A 20,847-nucleotide genomic window follows, 5' to 3' on the forward strand; every position below is an offset into this window, starting at 1 on the left:
AAATGAAAGCACAATTCAGTATTGAAATTGATGCCAAAGGGGTTTTTGTTCTGATTTTCACATTTTGTAGATTTTAGGAACACAGTAGTTGTAGATTTTTAGAGGGTTAATATTTCTAACAGTTTAAGTCTAATGCCTTTCTATCACTACCCCTGTCCCAGAACAGGGAGCTCAAATTCCTCTAGTTAATTAATCTTGTTTAGATTCCTTTCCAAGGTAAAGAGCTGAAGGATATCAGAAGGCCTACAAAACGAAACATAAACACAGGTCAGAGTGACCCAAAAGCCAGAACTGGACGAACTCCAAGAGACCTTTGTGTGCCTGAGGAAGAGGAGTTGATGAAGACAGAGGGTCTTGATGACCCCAGACCCAATTCCAGGGGGTTGGACAGGGGTGGGACTGGGACTGGACTGAGAAATGTGTAAAGCAATGATTGGAGGGATCTTATTATAAAAGCCATGGAAACAAGAACTGGAGTACATGCATGTCATCCTGTATTCCTGTGGGCTGTAGGCCCTGTGTTATTAAAGGACCTTTACTTTTTATCTTACCCTACACTAATGTGGCTCGAAGTCCTGTTTTGGGGGGGAAGAGTCATTCACGGCATCAAAATGCTTCTGATCATTGATTACTCTTGCTTTTTAATGTAGGATGAACAGCTTCTGAAATGAGTACATTGACAGAGCTGTTTTTGTTCCAAGTCACCAGTCATAATGATAGAGGTTTCTTAAAATACTTGCAAGTTTGCACAATAATTTTATTCTGTCTAGAGCTGGAAGAGAATTGTGAGTTGGCTGCTGTTTCCCCTTGAGGAAACAGAAGTGGATATACACTTCCATATGAATCACACTGAAGTCCTTAGCTGTACTTACTGGGGATGTACCTTCATGACTGTCTCTAAGTTGTGTTGTGGCTTTGGATAAGTTCAGCTCTTACTGTTTAGCAGTTTTCAATGGCATTAAACACAGTTTTTTCCCCCAGCATTGTCATAAAAATAGAATGAATCAACATTTTTAAAGTGCAGTCAGGACAGATGGATTGCTCAAAACACACACACATTTTTATATAGATGTATATGTATAAAACATTAAAGATATAATGATTAACTTGTAACAGTGATTTTCAGCATAAAATACATTGCTAAACAAGTGCAACAATGCATTTACAATGTAGAATGATGCCTGTCGTGACCATCTGGATAGACGGTATTGTGACTAAAGAGTAAAATTACATGATGCAGTAGAGGGCTTTTCAAACTTCTTCACAAGATCTGTATTTAAAATGCTAACTCAGAATATAAGTCACCACCTTTTCTGAGTTTATAATACCTATGTAATAGCTACAACCATTGCATTTATAAATTAGCAACAGTAAGAAAATAGTTAATTTAAAATTCTTTGCTTTCCACTTGGTTACATAGAAATCAAATCAGTGAATTAGCAAGTGACTTGGTAATCTGACTGTCAGTCCATACTGTTCAGGTTCTAATTTGTCAAGCAAAGTTACAGACATCTTTATTGATAGAAAAATACCTGCATTGTTATTCCTATAGCATTAACTTCATTGTTATTCCTATATAGACATCTCTTTGCTCCACCAAAGTAATGGAATTGTGAGAGATCCATCTATAATGGAAAGAGGGATGTGGAAAGCTGAATCTTACTTCTAGTAAATACACAGATACAAAAATTATCTAACCCATGCTGTCTTTCTATTGATTTAATTATTTTGTGATGGCTGCTAGTCCCCCACAAGAGCAGCAAACACAGCAAAACCCCCAGTCCTTCTGTGGAGCTGCTTAGCAAAGCATAAGATGGGCCAATGAGTGAGTAGGGACATGGTGCAAAGCACTGATGAGATGATGCAGTAACCAGCAAAGGTTTCACTGCAGGTTAGTTGCTCGCACCTTTTTTGTGTGACAGCCCAAGGAAGAGGAGGGCTGGATCTAGGTCTGTAGTAGCCACTGCTCAGAGCACATACAGTAATGAATCAGTTTTCTTTTAGGTAGATCAGACAGTAGGAATTAATTGCCTAAAATACAGCTAATCTGGTCAGCATTTTAAGCTATTGAGGTGATTGAAAGAGAAGACACTGTTCTGCAGCAAAGGCTCCAGAACCCTCATGGAAGGACCAATAACCAGTCAGGAGGAAAGCAGCCAAGAGAAGGTGAGAACAAAAATTTCAGAGGTCTGCATAGGAGGTCTACTGGAAAACAGTAGTTCTTGATATTTGGAATCATGGAACTCCATCTTTCTGGGTTTGTTTGTTCCCATGCCCCTCCCTCTCCTCCCAGATTCGTGAAAATAATTTGTTAAAATAATTTTTTTCCTTGGGGTAGCAAGTCTTGTCGGTAGCAGAGAAGCAGCAGATATCCTGTGTTTTCATTCCAGTAAGCAGTTTTTGACAGTGGTGTATGAGACATTTTCACATGTGCTTCGTATTAAAAATTACCTATGTAAACCTCTTGTATATCTGATTGCAGAGCACATGGGAAGCTGGTACAGTGTTGAATAGGCATCAGTGGCTTGTACTCAGACTGAAAGCCTGTCTTGAGTAGGGTTTCCTGTTCTGCATTGCAGTATTTTCATTAGTGATATTGTTGGAATAGAAGCTTATTGAGTTCTCAGGTCACATAAAACTTGAAATAACTGCAAGTGTTTTGAAAAACAAGTATAGAAATCCAAGTGGTATCTTGGGTTTAAGTGGGTGGTGGGTTTGGTTGTTTGTTTTTTTTATTTTATAGAATGTGATTCAATGTGAACAAGTGCAAACGGTGAAAGTTTAGGCAGGAATGCTGAAGTGTTCAAATGCAGAATGGGAATAAGCAGCCAAATGTCTGGCTGTTCCCAGCAGGACCTGGGAGACAGGATGGTGCCCGATAAACTGGATATGTGTCAATGATACCCTGTTGCTGTGAAAAAGGCTCATGTTACATTAGTATGAAAAAACCCAGGACTCTGATTCCTGGACTATTGAGTGGATTAGGCACTGGTTGGATGGTTGCATCCAGAGGGAGTGGTCAATGGCTGAGTCCCCATGGGCATCAGTGACAAATTGTGTCCCTCAAGGGTCTATTTTGGGACGAATGTTGTTTAATATCTTCCTTAGTGACATAGACAGAGGGATTGAGTGCACCCTCAGCGAATTTCAGATGACACCAAGCTTAATGGTACTGTTGACACACATATATGCCATCCAGAAGAATCTGGATAAGCTTGAGAAGTGAGCACTTGGGAATCTCATGTGGTTTTACAAGACCAAGTGCACCTGGGTCGGGGCAGTCCCCAGTATCAACACAGGCTGGGGGATGAACAGATAGAGAGCAGCCCTGCTGAGAAGAACTTGGAGGTGCTGGTGGATGAGAGACTGGACATGACCTGGGAATGTGCACTTGAAGCCCAGAAAGCCAGTTGTATCCTGGGCTGCATCCAAAGCAGCATGGCCAGCAGGGTGCTGCATCCAGCTCTGGGGTCCCCATAGGAAGGATATGGACCTGTTGGAGTGAGTCCAGAGAAGGTCACCAAGTTGATCAGAGGGATGGAGCACCTCCCCTATGAGGAAAGGCTGAGAAAATTGGGATATTTTGGCCTGGAAAAGATAAAGCTTTGGGGTGACTCAATTGCACCCTTCCAGTACTTAAAGGGAATTTACAGGAAAGATGGAGCAAGACTATTTACAAGAGCATGTAAGTGGCAGGGCATGGGGGAACGGGCTCAAGTTGGAAGAGAGTGGGGTTTAGATTAGATATTGGGAAAAAAATCTTTACTGTGAGGGTGGTGAGGCACTGTAACAGGCTGCCCAGGGAAGTTGTAGATACCCCATCTCTGGAGGTGTTCGAGGCTGGGCTGGATGGGGCTTTGGGCAACCTGGTGTAGTGGAAGGTGTCCCTGCCTACTATGGGGTCATTGGAACTAGGGATCTTCAGGTTCCTTCCAATCTAAACCATTCTATTATTTTATGATCCTCATAATCAGATGATAAGGCATCATCTTCAGTGCTGCATCTGGTTTGGGGGAGTAAGTTTCAAGGAAGACATGGACCTGCCTATGAGATTCAAGAACAGGAACAGTGGGAAGAATGAAAAAGCCAGGGATGAAGAGTTGGTTGAAGGGTTGGTTGGTGGAGAAGCAATTGTTTGAAGTGTAGAGATGGACTGGTGATGGACAGGAATCTCCGAAGACAAATATAAACCTCTCAGCTCTGTAGCTGTGAAGTCCATCATCTGAGAGAGTAGATAAAGCAGCTGGTGCCTTGACTAGGTGACCTCTTTGATCTTCTTCTGACCTCTGGTTTCTCACCTGTTGATGTCTGTGGACTTGGACTCTCCTCCTTTTTAAGCTTGGATTGTCCAGGTCTACTGTTCAGGCAGCTTGAGGGCTGTGTTAGGGAAGTGGCTGAATGCAAGGTGTCACTTACCCAGCAGACAGAACAGTGGCCCTGAGAGGGAACAATGCAGGGCAGAAATGCTACAGCTGGACTGGGCAGACTCAGCTCTGTGAGGACTTCAGAGAAAACCAAGAAGAGAAGATTTGTCTGAAAGAACCTAAAGATATGTGCTTGTTACTTTGACAGCTGAAAGGTTGTAGGTTATTTAAGGCCTGATATGGATGGAGACCTGGCTGCTTTATTATCCTTTACTCTTAACGTGATTGCAGCAATGTATCATGACTGCAGTTGTGTACATTTGACTGACTGTCTCTCAGCTGCAGAAGAGTAAATTACTGATAATGAATTATAGTCATTGCTAGGAAGTGTCATCAGTTCTATGATGGATAATATATTTTTGGGCTTTTCAGTCTCTGACACCTGCTGAGCAGCCAGATGATGGTAATGGATTCTCAGTTTCTTAATTTGCAAGGCAGGATTTAAAACTTTCTTCTTCTCCATTATATTTGCATTTTTCCCCCCTTTAAATTATTCTCAGGAGTCAAATATTGGATCAGGTCAGACTAGAGCAGAATAGTCATCACCTCTCGCTTTTTATACTGATTCTAGCCATTTTTGAAAGGTAAATAGAAATACTTGATACTTTCTTTTCTTAAAATAATAATTAAACAAATGAATTGAAAGGAGATAGAGCATTCTTCAACATCAGAAAATACTGGAATGGAAAATGTGGCCATTTAACACCTAGCTACAGTAATTACAGTTGCATGATCAGTAATTGCTTGCCTCAAGAGCGAGCTGCAGCAGTATCCAGTCAGTGCTTCTTGTTGCTAAATGGCAATACTATTAAAAAAACCCCCAAAATTAAACAAACAAAACCCCCCAAATCCCAACTCCTCCTCCTCCTCCTCCTCCTCCTACCCCCCAAAAAACAATCAAAAACCAAAAATGAAAACATTCTTACATTTGGCTCTGTAGCATATTCTGCCAGAGAAGCTGTCTACAGGCAGTGTTGGCTTAGCCAGGCTTTTTGGGGTTTTGTAAAGTTGTAGAGCAGCTCCATAAAAGGAGATGTCAGTAAAGCTGTGACCTGCTGTGCTTGTGAGAGCATAAGTTCCATGGGTCACAGGCTGATGACCTCAGGATTTCCTACATGGGGGTAAGCATTAAAGAAAGAAATAATATGAACAGCAAGAAAGAGAGAAAGAGACTGCACGGAGGAGACAAAAATCTAGATATTTCTTGACAGCTGGGCTAACTTCTGCATATTTTCATTGAGGGTTTTTTTAAATGTAATGTTCTTTGTATTGTTTAACAACCTCTGTCCCCCCGCCCCCCACTTTTGTGAGGGTAAGCAGAACAATATCCTTATCAGCTAAGAGGAAGAAATATTTTTATCTAATAGTGAGGATATGGGCTTCATAAGCTGCAAAGCTGCTATATTCAGAGGAGGAGTAATCGCAAATGTACAGGGGATCAGCTGTTTGATTGTACACTTATATTTCTTGTCTTCCTGTATTCTAAGATTTTCTTTTAAAGGAATTGTATAATCAGACATTTGTTCCATATCTGGCAACATAGACCAAGTGTTATGACTTCTTAATATTACTGGTTTATATGTTAAAAATAATAGGAATAGCTTTTTCTGTTTGGATTGCATGGAACTGAGACTTATTGCCTGGACTGGCCATTCCCATTGTGAGCAAGGAGCAGGGCTTCTAAAACTGTAAATCAATTTTTTGACAAACATGGCACATGTATGGCATTTGGCATTTTGAGAAGCTTTGTATAGTAGTTTCTGTATAGTCACTTCCCTTTTGTTATTCTCGGCAAACAGATACGGTAAAAAATACCCACAACAAACCCCTAACCTTTAGTGTGACTTTGAAGCATATTTTACCTGTTTGTTATTCTATGAATTCTTGTATCCTTTTTAGACAACATGCAAGAATGTTCTGGTAAAGTACTACTGTTTCTACAGTGAATCTAATCTTTTCTACTATGTTAGCAATCTTCCACCTTTCCCCTCAAAAAACCCTTTAAAAATGTCCCTCTGCCTCAATATGGTTTGGCATTGCATTAGCCATTGTACTAATTTTGTCTCTGTAGAAAAGGTCATTTGTTGGAAACGGTGTTTGTGGGTGGATTACTCAGGGCTGGTTCGTGCCTGCACCTCTGCTTCCCAACTGATTCAGGGACTGAGCTCACCCTTGATTCTGCATTTCATGTCCGCTGCTCACCTGGGTCTAGAGCAAGGCATTTTGCTTGTAGAATAAATGAAACACAGTGATGGTGTGCAAGGTGTCCTGTTATAAAGGGAAACCACTTAAGGAAGGAGGAGAGAGGAATTGCAGTGATATCTTTAGCATTTTTATTGAGTCATTCTTTCCTGCTTCTGTGCCCCATAATTTATTAGTGAGTAATGCTGAGCTAAAACAGAGCTGCACACTTGGCAATTTGAAGGCTAGTGCCCATTAATTACTGCTACTTCTTAATCTGAAACATGACTGGAGCAGTAGATTTGTATTTAATTTCACATATATAAGCTTCTAAAAAATCTAGAAACTATGGAAAAGAAGAAGAATCTTCCCTTGTGTTAGGCTTAATTTGCTGCGTTGAGTTGTGTGTCAGCTTTGAGTTGGCTTAATTCAACATTTTGTAGTGAAGCAAACTGAACCACCTTAAATCTTGAAAATGCAGAAAGGGATGATTTAGGAAATACAATTACTGGAACAATGTGTTGTATATCAGGGAGTTTCCATTAATTTTTTTCTGCCAAATTTTAGATAATTGTCAGGTTAGATTCTTGTCCTTCATCCTCATGGCAGTTACATCCTCTGTTTGAATGAGTGCTCACTGAATGTTAGAGTAGGCATGAAACTCCATGAGCCTTGGAGGAGGGAGGTTCAGACAAAGCAATAAAGTGTGTTCCTCTAAGGAATTTCTGTGATTCTGGATAAAAAAGATCGCCAGTGTGTATTGTCTCTCTGTCCTGTGACCTCAATCAGTAGGTGGGGTCTAAGCAGTATGAGTGCCTCGCTGGATACAGAAAGCAGGGTAGATAAGTTACAGGAGTGGTAAGCATTTCTTCTTTGTGTGTTGTTGTGAAAGAAAGAGATGTGGACAAGTGTCTTCAGCACAGTTATGAGGAGTGTTGAATTCTGAGCTTCTTGAAAAATCAAATCTCATAGTGTTTGGATCTTCCTGTTCTGCCTTGGCTAATCTGGCAGCCCTGAAACTGCCAGGCCTGCCACACAATGACCCTTGTCACTGAGGGAGAAGCAATACTGCCTGCTGTACCAAGTGCTGTACACTTCAGCAACTCAGAGACTTCAGTGCAGACTAAAGCCCAGTACTCACCACCTGCCATTATTGACTGTTTTTCTAAGGGGCTGCTTACTCCAAAGTGTTGAACTACACTGTCGTTCCATGCATTGGGCAGCACCTCATAAGCACCCTTGCATTCTTTAAAACGTTCATAATTCTCAGTTTAGGTGACCTGAATCTTCTCAGATGTCTGTACTTTTGATCTTCCTTCTCTGGACTTCTGCTAGCCTTGGTTGAAGAAGTTCCTTCAATACAGAGCCCAGCCTGGCCCAGGGATGGATTACATCTTCTGTCTTCTGCTTCCTGCCTCATCAGGGATTTGTATTGCCTCTGTAGCATCCCAGTTTCTCTGGAAATTTGGGGAAGCACAGCAGCAGCCACCAATTGGTGGTAACAATTCAGAGTGAGTGACCAGATGAGATGATGCATTGGCATCTATTTTGTGTATCTGTTTTGACCGTAATTTAAAATGAGCAAGGGGGAAGCCCTTCCTTCTTCTGTACTCAAGTTATTTTTTGTAAAGAAGAGTAGATTAAACCTATGATTACAACTGTTTGGAAACTTTCTGTAAAAAGAAGTGATACTTTTCATTGAGCAATTTTACTGTACTCAGTGCACCTTCACAAGTGCAGATATTTATGTGCTTTATAGAGATACTTTTCAAATAACTTCTGAAATTAAAGCAACGTCAATATTATAAGCAGAAAAGAAAGCAAGAACTCTCTGCTGAAAAAAAATAGATAAGCTGGTTATTTTTTACTAATGTTTTTTTGTTTTTCTCTTATAGAAAAAGTACAGAAAAGGATCTGTGGATATTTCAAGGATTAAATGTGTAGAAGTTGTAAAAAGTGATGGTATTATTCCCTGTCAAAATAAATATCCATTTCAGGTATGTTTCTTTATGTAAAATACATAAATTACAGTGCTCTTTTCAACAGCTCCAAGTCATTTGGATGTAACTTCCCTTAAAATTGCTGTCACTTCTAAATACTGAGCCTTTCTCTGACTCTTTGGGCCTGGTGGAAGGTAGTTCAGGATCAATGGTTAAAGCCCATTGTCAGCAAGCTCTGCTCCCCCTGCAGTTTCCCTCCCTTGGGAGTTGTGCCTCATACACTTGGTCTTTTTATTTTCCCCACCCTCTCTTCTTGGGTTTTGGCTGGAAGATGCCTTGTCCTGGTCATCCTCCAGAAAAAGTAAGCTGGGAGCCCATTTTCTCTGTCTTTCACATTAAATTAAATTTAATTACCATTAAATTCTATAGAAATAAGAAAATCCAGATAAAACTTGTTGCTTTTTTTCATTATGAATGGAATGGAAATAAACACAGGAAATAGATTGCTTGGAGGGCAAAAAGGAAAGTGTGGGGGGATTGGATGCTGGGCCTCCTTCCTATAGAGGGAATGGTCAGAGTGAGGTTGAATTCCAGCACTGGAGAGGGGACTCTGATCCCTTTCTCTCAGAGCAATACAAGCAGTGAAAAAAAACAAGGGGAAGAATCCCCCCAGAGCAGTACAGAATTGCAGGGAGTTACAAACTGGCTGGAACAAAGGATGTCTGATTATTAAATTGATCTGGTTTTAGAAAACACGTGGTGAAGAATTAACAAAGCAAAGTGTGAAGCATTTTAAGGAATGCTGTCAAGATAGATACCATTACAAAACCCTTCCTTATTTTCCTGGAAGCATCATATATGAATAATAAACCTCAATAATTTTGTGCCCGAATACACTAATCTTGCCAAATGCAAGTCATTTGTCTTCTGTTTCCTCTGTTTCCTGAGGAAGAAATGAGTTAATATTATGAGGTGAATGCATTTTGATTATTTCTTTCCCCACTCCAGGTTGTGTATGATGCCAATACGCTTTATATTTTTGCACCAAGTGCACAAAGCCGGGATCAGTGGGTGAGGAACCTGAAAGAAGGTAATGAGAATTGCTATAGTTATCATCTGACATAGGCAGGTGCCTTTGCTTGAGCTGTCTGTATGTGTTGGAGTTGGTGCTGTGTTCTGGATTTGTAGCCAAAACAGTGTTAAAAGCACACCTTGTTGTAGTTGCTGCTGAGCAGTGCTTGCACAGCAAGGAGGATTTGCCTTTTTCCTCCTCTCTCCCCACAGTAAGTAGGCTATGGATGGGCAAGAGGCTGGGAGGTGACACAGCCAGGACAGCAGACCTAGACTGACCAAAGGGATATTCCAGGTCATAAAGCTGTGCTCAGAAATAAAAGCTAGCTTAGAGGAAGACAGGGGTTGGGGTTTTTTGCTTCCATGTTAGCCAATGTCTCGGAGACTGGCTGGCCATTGGTCTGCTTGTGGGGGATGGTGGGTGATTGCCTTTATGTTACTTTTGGGGTTTTTCTTTCTTTTGGTTATTAAACTGTCTTAATCTCAATCCACAAGTTTTCATTTGTTGCTCTTTTTATTCTCTCTCCATGCCTTCAGGCTGGGGGGAGTGGGCAAGTGACTGCTTGGGTACTTAGCTGCTGGGCAGCATCAACCCCCAGCAAATTACAAAAATAACATGGTAGAACTTCCATCCAACAATTTTAATTTCTTAATGGGCCAGCTCATCACTTGCATACACAGAATTTGGTGCTGGCAGCATCAAACACACAGACTGATCTAGTTTGATTTTGTGAAGTCCACTGCAATCAGAATTTGACTCTCACCATTTGCACAATGGGTAAATCATCAAAAAGCTTATCCAAGCTAGTTAAAGGCATCACTCAAAGTTTTGTTTGGATGTATCTAGATAAGATTGTGGACCTTAAGAGGTAAAATGATATGATCTGATAATTGCTATCACATTGAGTAAAGCTTTATTTCTGTGAGCCTCTTAATGCTGTCTTTCACCATCAGATGCTCACATTAATTACAGATGGTAAAGTATTAAGAAATTGTTTCTGGGCTGGGGATCACAGGCCAAGTGACCTCTGAAACTCAGGAAGTCCATAGGATGTGGGCATAAGGAGCCTTTCAGACCAAAACCAGGAATTGTGCCATGGACTAGAGATAAAAGTCAGCTGTCTATCCCTCCAGAACAACGGTTGTAGAGGAATTTGAGTCTCTTACAATGGTAACAAAGGACCAGGCAGAGCTCCCAGAGCCTTCACAGCTGCCTGAATGGTTTGCATGGTGCAGCTGGGCGTCCGGGTCTCTTTTTGTGGATGCACCCAATCCCTGCTGGGATGGCTGGTGTAGGTGGGGAATACAGCACTCCCTTCTGGAGTAAAGTTAGGTTATTATCCCAGAAACATCCCCTATGATTGTTGTATCACCTCCATGTAAGCTTGCAAGAAGGTACTTAAGAGAAGCAATGCTAAAGTAAGGACAAGTGAAGATTATACCTCATGTCAAAGATATTGTAGTATGTATTAAAAATTACCGTCTTGCAGACCTTTTTTTTTTTCATGTCTTTCAATATATGTTTTTTTTTCTTCTTGTAGAAATAAAGAACAACAGCAATATAATGGTAAAATATCATCCTAAATTCTGGACAGAGGGAATTTATCAGTGCTGCAGACAGACAGAAAAATTAGCTCCTGGCTGTGAAAAATACAGTCTTTTTGAAAACCGTAAGTACATATGTCTTCATATGAAGTTGTTCTGGTGTATTTTTTTGCATTTTAATATGATATTGTCATCACACCTGAATGACCTGGATATTAGTCATATTTATAGATCAGAGTCAATCATTGATGCTGTGTATAAAGCAAGTCAAAATGTTTGTTTCATTTCCAGGAATTTGTAAAAAATAGAAAAAACAGTGAAACCTTCTTGCAAAAAAAATGTTTAGAGAAGCTGAAAGGAATCACTGAGGTTGATGGATTTCACTTGGATTGTTTCCCATGTTTGAAACTTACCTGATTGTTTATCTTAGACTGAGGATAAAATTTGATGGTAAAAAAGATTCAGCTAAAAATCTTGCCAGCTCTTCAGTTATTTATTAAAACCTCTGCTTAGCCATGTGCAAGAATAATAGCTATGTTGCATTCAGTGTTCCTACAGCAGGCAAAGACTGATACAAGAAGGTTTAATGTATTTACAGACACAGGACTGAATTTTCTCAGAGGTTTGTAAATGTCCCCATGCTCAGAGGTTTATGAATGTCCCAGTATTAACCTGGATGAGCTGTGACTTCTGTAGACATGTGCATCTTCCAGCATTCAAGTTGCAGGTTCTACTTACTCAACGGTGGATGCTATAGCACTGCAATATTGTCCTACAAAGGACATAGTAATTATTTAGTCCTTTGTTTAAGGAAGAATCCTTAGTAGGAAAAGAAATTGAGCCATTGCCTATCTCCCGGTTCAATCAGTGGCACCCAATAATTTCAGTGGCACCCAATGATATCAGTGCCTTAAATGGCAGTGGTGGGGACTTGTGGATTTAGTTGCATTAAAAGACTTGGAGAATAAACAGTGACTCATAGCTGTTTTTTTTCAGCCAAATATAAAGCATGGCATATATCTCAACCTTTTAAATTTGGAAGAAAGCAGTACAGGAAAAAAATACTTTTGGATCTGAGAGATTTAATAAAAAATACATAAAATTGTTATGCCTTATTTAGCAATGCAAGGGTCAGACAGCATATTATATTTTTAGAAGAGCAGATGTTAATACCAACATTCCTTTAGATTATTGTGGTGACAAGAACACTGCTTCCTTTCAATATATCTTTTAAAAATCTCTCTCTGTTTTTAATTTCTAATAAATTTAACATCTGAAGGCTGGTTCAGGGCTCTCTGTGACATGCTGCGGTGTGGCACAGACATTGCTGAATCTGTTGTGAATGTAACCTGCTGACTGATTTAGGATGTTTTTGCAAGAATATTTAATGATTTTTCCCTGTTGCTTAATTGGAGTTGTCTTTGCTTTTCTAAGCCATCCTGAAGGCTTGGTAAGGTATTAAAACCTCATGTGAAATTTAAACTTTTTCAATTTTTAAATTTATGGCTAAATGGATAGACATAAATCCTCTCCTGTACTTTGTTTCTAGATGTAACAAGATTGTCATCTCCAACGCCAGAAAAAAGTGTGGTAGGTAGAGCCTTTGAAATACTGAATAGATAATTGCTGATTTAAATAGCACTTAAATTTCTTGAGATTCTTTCTGTATCCTGGAGCAAAGGCCTATTTCTGTACAAGTCAGTGGGCATCATGCTCTCTCACAGGGTGAAAAAAATCCCATTGAAATGTAGCTGCATCTATTAGCTGTATCTGTACTGCTGGTGGAAGATGGGGCCAAAAAGCAAATGGCAGCCAGCTTTGCCCTTCACTGGTATCTGCAGAGCTGCAGCACGAACCAGCCCCATGGATAGCACTCACCCACATGATTTGCTGTCATGTCCCCCAGCTGCCTCCTTGGGCCACTGCAGCTCTCTCCTTGGGCAACTCAGGACTAGCCTAGCTTTTGCCTCTGGGATGCACTGGTATGATGGTAAGGGTGGGTGGGTTGGAAAAACAGAGCAGAGTGGGATGATAATGATGCCATGAAATGACCCTTCCCCCTTCTAAAAATCTACAACTACTGTGTTCCTAAAATCTACAAAATGTGAAAATCAGAACAAAAACCCTTTCGGCTACAGTAATAATGTGTTGTTTACAGCGAAGGCCTCCACCACCTGTTCCTCCAGTTGAAGAAAATGGCTATGAAGAGGAAGAGACAGTGGTAGCAATGTATGACTTTGAGCCTACAGAACATCATGATTTAAGATTAGAGAAAGGTGAAGAATATACAGTGATTGAGAAAAACGACATTCATTGGTGGAAGGCGAGAGACAAATATGGGTAAACACAAGTTCCTTATTTTTTGTTATAAAGTTCATAAGGCTATTTTCATGTTCTAGTAGTTTATATTGACTATTTGTCAACAAATAACCGCACTTTGAACTCCAGCCCTGAAATCTCATCCATATATTCCCATATAGAAACCAATTTTAAAAAGTGTGGTACCTGATAGGTTGTGGGGCCCCAATGCAGGGACAGCTGCAGAACTGGAACCTTTTCCAATTGTTTCCTGTCTGACTTCATGGTTTCCCAATTAAAGCACCAGCCATTCTGTAAAATCTTTCCTGACTGGTACACTACTTCTGCTTCCCTGGCAAACAGCTCATTAGGGAGCAATATGGTTAACACTCAGCTCAGCAGGCTCTGACTTCCAGACTTCAATAATCATCACCTTATTTAATAACTGTATCATTAGGGACAATCTTTGAATGAGTTGAGAGAGAGTTGCAGTGAGATGCTGTAATGACTACGACTTTGCATTTTCTGTATTAAAATGTTTTGCTGTGGTTTTAAAAATGAAAGTGTTCATACTTCAGTATGTATCAGGTTCCTGTTGCCATATGTTATCAGGCCTTGGCAGGCTCCAAAATGTATTTCCTGTGACTGTCTAGGTCTTCTGCAGAAGTGGCAGAGTAGCAGAGGGTTATTCTCCTTCACCCTTTGTGATGGGTTTCTTGGGCACTTCTGCTGCCATGTCACTTCTCTAGGGATGCTGAAAGTTAATGTAGAAAATTAGTTCCTGCATAATCAGTAGTAAAGTGGGTGGATCAGTAATAAATTACATTGAGAGGCCTCTAGTAATTAGTAGAATGAAAGACTGTCTTCTAGGCATGCAATTTTACATTTTCACTCAGATTATGTATTGCATATTTTTTTTAGAAAGCAAGGGTATATTCCAAGCAACTATGTAACAGGAAAGAAGTCCAACAACCTTGATCAATATGAGTAAGTGAATATTTGACTTAAATTTTGGAATATCATAAAGTGAAACCCATGCTTCAAGAATGACTCTGTATTTTTAACATTTTGGAAGTAATTTTTTACATAGGATAGAACTTAGAAGTTAAACTCAGAGAATTGAAATAGGCATATATTTTTTGAGGTTCTCCTAGTTGATTATGCTGTGATTTTTAATGTAGGATCAAGTCAGTGAGATGGCCATCAGTCATGTAGTACTTAGGCTATCATTGTTAAAGCAAAAAAAATCCCTCCTAATTCTCTAATAGACAAAGGGAAACTTTAAAGGAAATTTGCCCATTATAAGTGTGCTGAATGTTGTTTCAATATTAAATTCACATGTCTATCCAAAGTGCATGGCAGTAAGATAGAAGAGCAGAAAACAGTGGAAATCAGTCAAAGTAAACATAACAGAGTGGAGATTTTGGAAGGCAGCTCTAATTTTTCAGAAAATTTATAATTTGATGCATTTTATGTCTCATTGTATGCATGTACTTAAGAGCTCTAAATGTCTAGCTTTTTTTAAAAATGCTTTTTCCAATTGACGTTTAATCATGGAATACTTACTTAAGAACATCGCAATAAAATTTAACACTATAGTCTCTGAGCCTGTTGTTCTTTATATTCAAATATTCAGCATAAACTGTTGTTCCTGAGAACTTAAGACATATTTCATGACTTTCAGAAAAAATGGAGCTGTAAGAAAACCATAGTTAAAACCAATTTAGAAAACTACATGAATAGCTTCAAAACTCTACTCTCAGCTACATATGGCTCCTATTGTTGTGTTTTGAGAGAAGGGAGACTTTCATCTGCGATTTTGCCCTCAGCTTTACTAGAGGGAATTCTGTGTTGTTTTCTCATCTTAGAGGCTCTTGATAAGACCTTTGCTCTGCTCTGGGCTGGGCTGCAGGGCTGGTAGAAAGGGAAGGAAGGAACTGAGCTGCCTTATCTGGTCCAGCCACTTGATGCTTTTACCACCTTGGGGCCGTAATTGTGAGTCACTGTGCAATCCAGGGAGCATTGCTGCAGGTCATCTACCAACTGCAAGAAACCACTATCTCCGGAGCAGGCAGAATCTGATTAAAGGCTGCTGTGCCACTTCCCTGCTCAGTTACCACAGTGACAGCATAGCTCAAAATGATTGCACCATCCCATTTGTGAGCCATCTGGTTTTCCTCATAAAAATATTCTCTGCAATTGGCTGACATGTTGTTGCTTCTGTGGCTGCTTTAACCTGCCCATCCAGCACAGTGCTCAGGAATGTGCAACCATGACACTTACTTCATAATTTCAGCCTCCTTTTTGCTAGGTGGATCCTCCCTGGAAGCCCAGAACATGGAGTTGTTGAATGACATAGCAGTCTAGCAGTCAGCTCACAGGTGGCTTGACCAATGTGCTGCAAGCCTGCCCTCAGGCTGCTCTTCACAGGAACTACTGCCATCAGCCTGGGCATGTTTAAGAAATATTGTTTCTGAAAACGTGTATCAGTTACCTGAGTTTTATTGGCTTCTGCAGGATCTGTCTGGATTTGTCCCATTTTTATGGGATAACTGCAGTTTAATAGAGACCGATTTTTGCACATTATCAAAGGTTCAATTCTTGATTTTCGTTTATCATAAAATTAACGAACCTGTAGCTTCATAATACTTTGCTAAAAGCATTTTAGGTAAATCACACTCCTTGGCGAAGTTTTGTTTACTTATGTTGTGTTGCAGGTGGTACAGCCGAAACCTGAACAGAAGCAAGGCAGAACAGCTCCTCAGAAATGAGGTGAGCACAGCAGCCTTGCAGTATCAACTGTGAATTTTGCTTCAAGTAGCTTCTTTTGTTAAAGCAGAGGCTTATTTTGGCAAGTGCATATCCTAGAACAAGTGGAAGAATCATATAGCTTAGAAACAGTTGTACAAAACTGTCAATGTGCTTGTGTTTCAGGATAAAGAAGGTGGTTTTGTGGTGAGAGACTCCAGCCAGCCGGGCCTGTATACAGTTTCCCTTTATACAAAATTTGGAGGGTGAGTTTCTGTGGCTGCTCTATAAACCATTTTTTTGCCTGAATCTATTTGTATCTGTATCCAAATCCATTTTCTGGGGGAAAGCCCAGAAAGGAACTCAGTAAAGAAACAAGGACTGCTGTGATAGAAAAGATGAGTGATTAAAATTAACTTCTTGATTCCAGTTAGGCCACATTTGGTTTAATCCAGTCAAGACCTAAACCCTCACCCAAAGAATGCGTTTTGCTTTCTCACTCCATTTGGTCTCTTCCCTCCTTCCAGCCTGTGTTTGTGTCAGGTGTGTGAGCTGGATTGGAGAGCTCATGGGGCTGAAAATTAACCTGTTCTGGGTTAATCTTCAACTTGGTTGAGCACTGAGGTGAAGATGAGTCACCACTGTGTGGGATGTTTGATATTCAAACTGTTCCCAAAGTGTATGACGTTGGGCACCTGTGCTGACCTTCTCAGTTTCCTTTTCCTAGTCAATGCACTCCTGCTGAAAAATTCACAACAAATGACAATGTATTATTACTAATTATTATTGTTATTATTTTTCCAGGGAAGGTTCATCAGGAATAAGACACTACCATATAAAAGAAACAGTGACATCACCAAAACAGTACTACCTTGCAGAAAAACATCTCTTTAACTCCATTCCAGAAATAATTGATTATCATAAGCATAATGCAGCAGGTAAATGGTTTGGATTTTTTCTATTACTTATGGTTGATTTGAAAAGGAGAGTGAAGCATTTTAGAGTTTTAATGAAAATTTTTAGTGTTTTATAAATCTTTCTTTTTCAGCAAAGTCATGAGACACTGCATTTTCACATTATTTCAATATAGACAATCACTTGAAATGTTTTATGAAAACACACACACACACACACGTAAAATGTATAGATATGTTACTGCCCCCATAGTAACAGAACAATACCTTTATCAAGTCAGGAAATAATTATTCACTTAGCTCCATATAAGTGCCTCTATCAGCTACCTGTAACCACAGCAGATGGAGAGGGATGGTCTTTCCCCAGTATAGTTTCCAGACACTAGGTTTTTACCTGCTGGCCACCACCACTTAAAATGATCTAACCTTCCCATATAGCAAACAGATGGGGAGAACAGCAATGTGTTGTTCAGGAAAACCCTATTCCACTTCAGATCTATAGCTGGTGTGTGCCCACTGTATGATGGAACGGGGAGAGCTTAGCAATTGGGTTAAAGGCACATATACTAATATAGTTTTGGGTTTTTTTTTAAAGTCCAATCTGTAGAACTACAGTTTCCAGATCTTTACATCACACTCAGATGACCCAGCACATTTCCTGATGATATTCTGGAAAATGTCTTCCCAGAAAATATGTCACAAAGACACAACCCTACTTTTCATTTATTATAAATGGTGTTTCTACATATTTTTAATTACTTCATTCCTTTTGTCATGTCAAATTCTAACAGTATATTTAGGAGAATATTCAGCTAATTCAACATGCAGCAAATAAAATCCCTACGTGAAACTGGTGGGATTTATATGTGCAAAACAGAAATGATCAAGTAACATTATGAATTTTAGATAATCTTTCTGATTTGATTTACGAAAGGTGTCCTCAGCCTTTTTTCATGCCATCATAACTGTAAAGCACAAATCCATCTCTTACCAGTAAAGAAGAAGCAGCAAGTTAGACGTAGTGAGTGCTCTTGTGTAACTTTCCCAGCCGTTTTCAATCAAGACAATGCAATAGTAGAAAATATGATCAAAGCTGTATATAATAATAAGCTGGCTGTTAATCAGTGTTGGAGTCTGCAGTGAACAAGTAGTTGAGTTGCTCTCTGGAGCTATTTCAGAAGTAAACCATGTCTCTTGAATTGTTATTGATCCTCAGGTCTTGTTACCAGGCTGCGTTACCCAGTGACCCCAAAGAAGACGACAGCCCCAACAACGGCAGGATTCAGCTATGGTGATTGCATGTTATGTTCTCTACACATATATTTCTATGATTTTATGTTAAGATGCTGAAATATTTTCTAAATGTTTTGAAAATATCTAATTCTGTACTATGATTGGCTACACTGGCTGACACTGGTCCAGGTGTACCTTAAAGACCCTTGAGTGGAGTATCAGCATGCAAAGACACCACATATGGTGGTTGGTATGGATGCCAAAGGCAGTGAGGAGAGGCTGAACATGTCACTGGTGCTGGAGGGCAATTTGGTATTTTCCTCCAGGCTTTTGTGGATACCTTGAGGTCTGCCTGATTAAAGAGCTGTGCCTTTGGTTCCTTCATTAGCCTTCAGACTTTTGACTCAATCTGGGCCTTTTGATCTTTGTGAAGGGGTTAGTTTTTTTAAATATATATTTGCAATAAGCTTTTTTTAAGTATGCTACATCAGGTGATATGAGCAGCTTCTATGCATTGACACAAGTTTCTATGGTGGCAGCTTGTTGAAATCAACTGATAATATCAGTATGTAATAACTGGCCTCAGTAAAGGTCCATGTTAGTCAGGAGTTGCTTAAAGGTCACCTCTACCTAAAGGTTGGTTTGTTTTATGAAGCATAGAAATGTTCAGTTTTCAACTTAATTCTAGCATGTCTTCTCCCTAAATTCCTTAATTTGCTACTAATGCAGTTTCCATTTTCTGTTTCTTATCACCTACCAGTTCAGTTGGTTCCTTAACTGTTCCTTAATTTGTTTTATTTTATAGAAAAATGGGAAATTAATCCCTCAGAACTGACGTTCATGAGAGAACTGGGGAGCGGTCTGTTCGGAGTTGTGCGCCTTGGGAAGTGGAGGGCACAGTATAAAGTGGCCATTAAGGCAATACGGGAAGGGGCAATGTATGAAGAGGATTTCATTGAAGAAGCTAAAGTAATGATGTGAGTTGTGTGCTTGGCACTTTTACAGTTCTAGGCCTCTGATGCCAGATACCGATTATAAATAAAACACTTGGGGTTAGGTGGTATTTTTGCAGTTTTGTGGGGTGGAAAGCTAGCACTTTGTGGAGGAAGTAATAATGACATGATCTCAACCTTTTCAGGAAGTTAACACATCCTAAATTAGTTCAGCTGTATGGTGTGTGCACACAACAGAGACCCATTTACATCGTGACTGAGTTCATGGAGCATGGCTGCCTTCTCAATTACCTGAGACAAAAACGGGGAGTTTTGAGTAAAGACATCCTTCTTACTATGTGCCAAGATGTATGTGAAGGAATGGAGTACCTGGAGAGAAACAGCTTTATCCACAGAGACCTGGTAACATCCCATTAGGCAATACACTCCTCTTTGAAATTTTTATTTTTAAACTTACCTGTTCCTTTCTGAAACAGCCTGTTTGTAAACAACTGCTTTTGTTTTTTCAGAAAATCTCAAGTGGCTGAAAATGGCTCTTTAGGGTCTAATCAAGTCTCTAAAACTGCTCTGTACAGAAAATGATGAGACATTTTTCTCTCCCAAGAAAATGGAATAAAATATCTGAAATTTTTATGAAGAGTTAGTAGCTATTTGTGCTAATGTAATAGCCCATGTCTGTTCCGTACTGGTGCCATTTTCACCACTTGAGGTTTACATTTTTTCCTGGTGATTTTTTACAAAATGGTCTAGTTGTCAAAGTAGTACTATCAAGAGAAGATGAACATGTACTTTTTATAATGAAAATACACCACTGAAATTGGTAAATGGGTGAACTTGCAATGAGGACAAAGACCTGATTAGACTGTTGTAATTTGTCTGCAAAAGATGGCAAGTTTTTCATTCAACTCTAAGCATTCTCTTTCCAGGCTGCCAGGAACTGCTTGGTGAGTGACTCAGGAGTGGTCAAAGTGTCGGATTTTGGAATGACAAGGTAAGTCTGAGTGTGCCAGCGTATTTATTGGCATTTGGAAAAATTCACCTAACCCTTATACTTAGCCCAAAGGCAACACAAGCTGAGCAAAATTACTTTCAAAATGATCTTTTTTGCCCTCTCTAGGGAAAAATGTTTGGTGGGTTTTTTTTATTTTTTCCCTTTGCCTTTAAAGCTTGTTTGTTCTGTGGTCATGTGTTGATTTCCTTATCCATTTTTAAAAAGGCATATTAGAGCTTGTCTCAGACAGCAGAGCTCATGCTGCAGAGATAATGGTTAATCTACATTTTGGTAAATAAATGTTAGAAAGGGGCTGTTCAGTGAGTTTTCGATCCTCTTGAAGTAGATGGTTCAGAGTTGCATCATGCTAGCTGAAGGGCTGGGAGGTGTTGAGATCTGGAGCAGGGACTGATTTCCTGCCCTTGTTAGCACCTGCATGGGCGATATGTGGTTGGGGCAGTGGTGGGGTGCAGCTCTTCCAAGGAAGGTGTTAAAGCACCATGATATGACCATGCTCTTGGCTTTTGCCACCTATCTGTGCTGCTGAGC

At 39.8% G+C, this 20,847-nt stretch overlaps 1 protein-coding gene across 4 annotated transcripts in view; it reads left to right on the forward strand.

The window, feature by feature from the left end:
• TEC (tec protein tyrosine kinase) overlaps positions 1–20,847 on the forward strand; it is a 47,950-nt gene that overhangs the window by 21,911 nt on the left and 5,192 nt on the right. For 3 of the 4 annotated variants that reach the window (XM_071556531.1, XM_071556529.1, XM_071556530.1), the window contains exons 3-15: positions 8,501–8,602; positions 9,554–9,635; positions 11,158–11,286; positions 12,711–12,751; positions 13,320–13,501; positions 14,381–14,446; positions 16,177–16,231; positions 16,394–16,473; positions 17,012–17,145; positions 18,338–18,412; positions 19,160–19,331; positions 19,493–19,709; positions 20,234–20,298. In XM_071556531.1, the coding sequence (XP_071412632.1) occupies positions 8,501–8,602; positions 9,554–9,635; positions 11,158–11,286; positions 12,711–12,751; positions 13,320–13,501; positions 14,381–14,446; positions 16,177–16,231; positions 16,394–16,473; positions 17,012–17,145; positions 18,338–18,412; positions 19,160–19,331; positions 19,493–19,709; positions 20,234–20,298 (1,400 nt within the window). The remainder of the gene's footprint in view (positions 1–8,500; positions 8,603–9,553; positions 9,636–11,157; positions 11,287–12,710; positions 12,752–13,319; positions 13,502–14,380; positions 14,447–16,176; positions 16,232–16,393; positions 16,474–17,011; positions 17,146–18,337; positions 18,413–19,159; positions 19,332–19,492; positions 19,710–20,233; positions 20,299–20,847) is intronic. The other variant, XM_071556532.1, reaches the window with a different exon arrangement.

This window comes from Pithys albifrons, chromosome 5 (genome assembly GCF_047495875.1).
Source record: "Pithys albifrons albifrons isolate INPA30051 chromosome 5, PitAlb_v1, whole genome shotgun sequence".
NCBI lineage: Eukaryota > Metazoa > Chordata > Aves > Passeriformes > Thamnophilidae > Pithys > Pithys albifrons.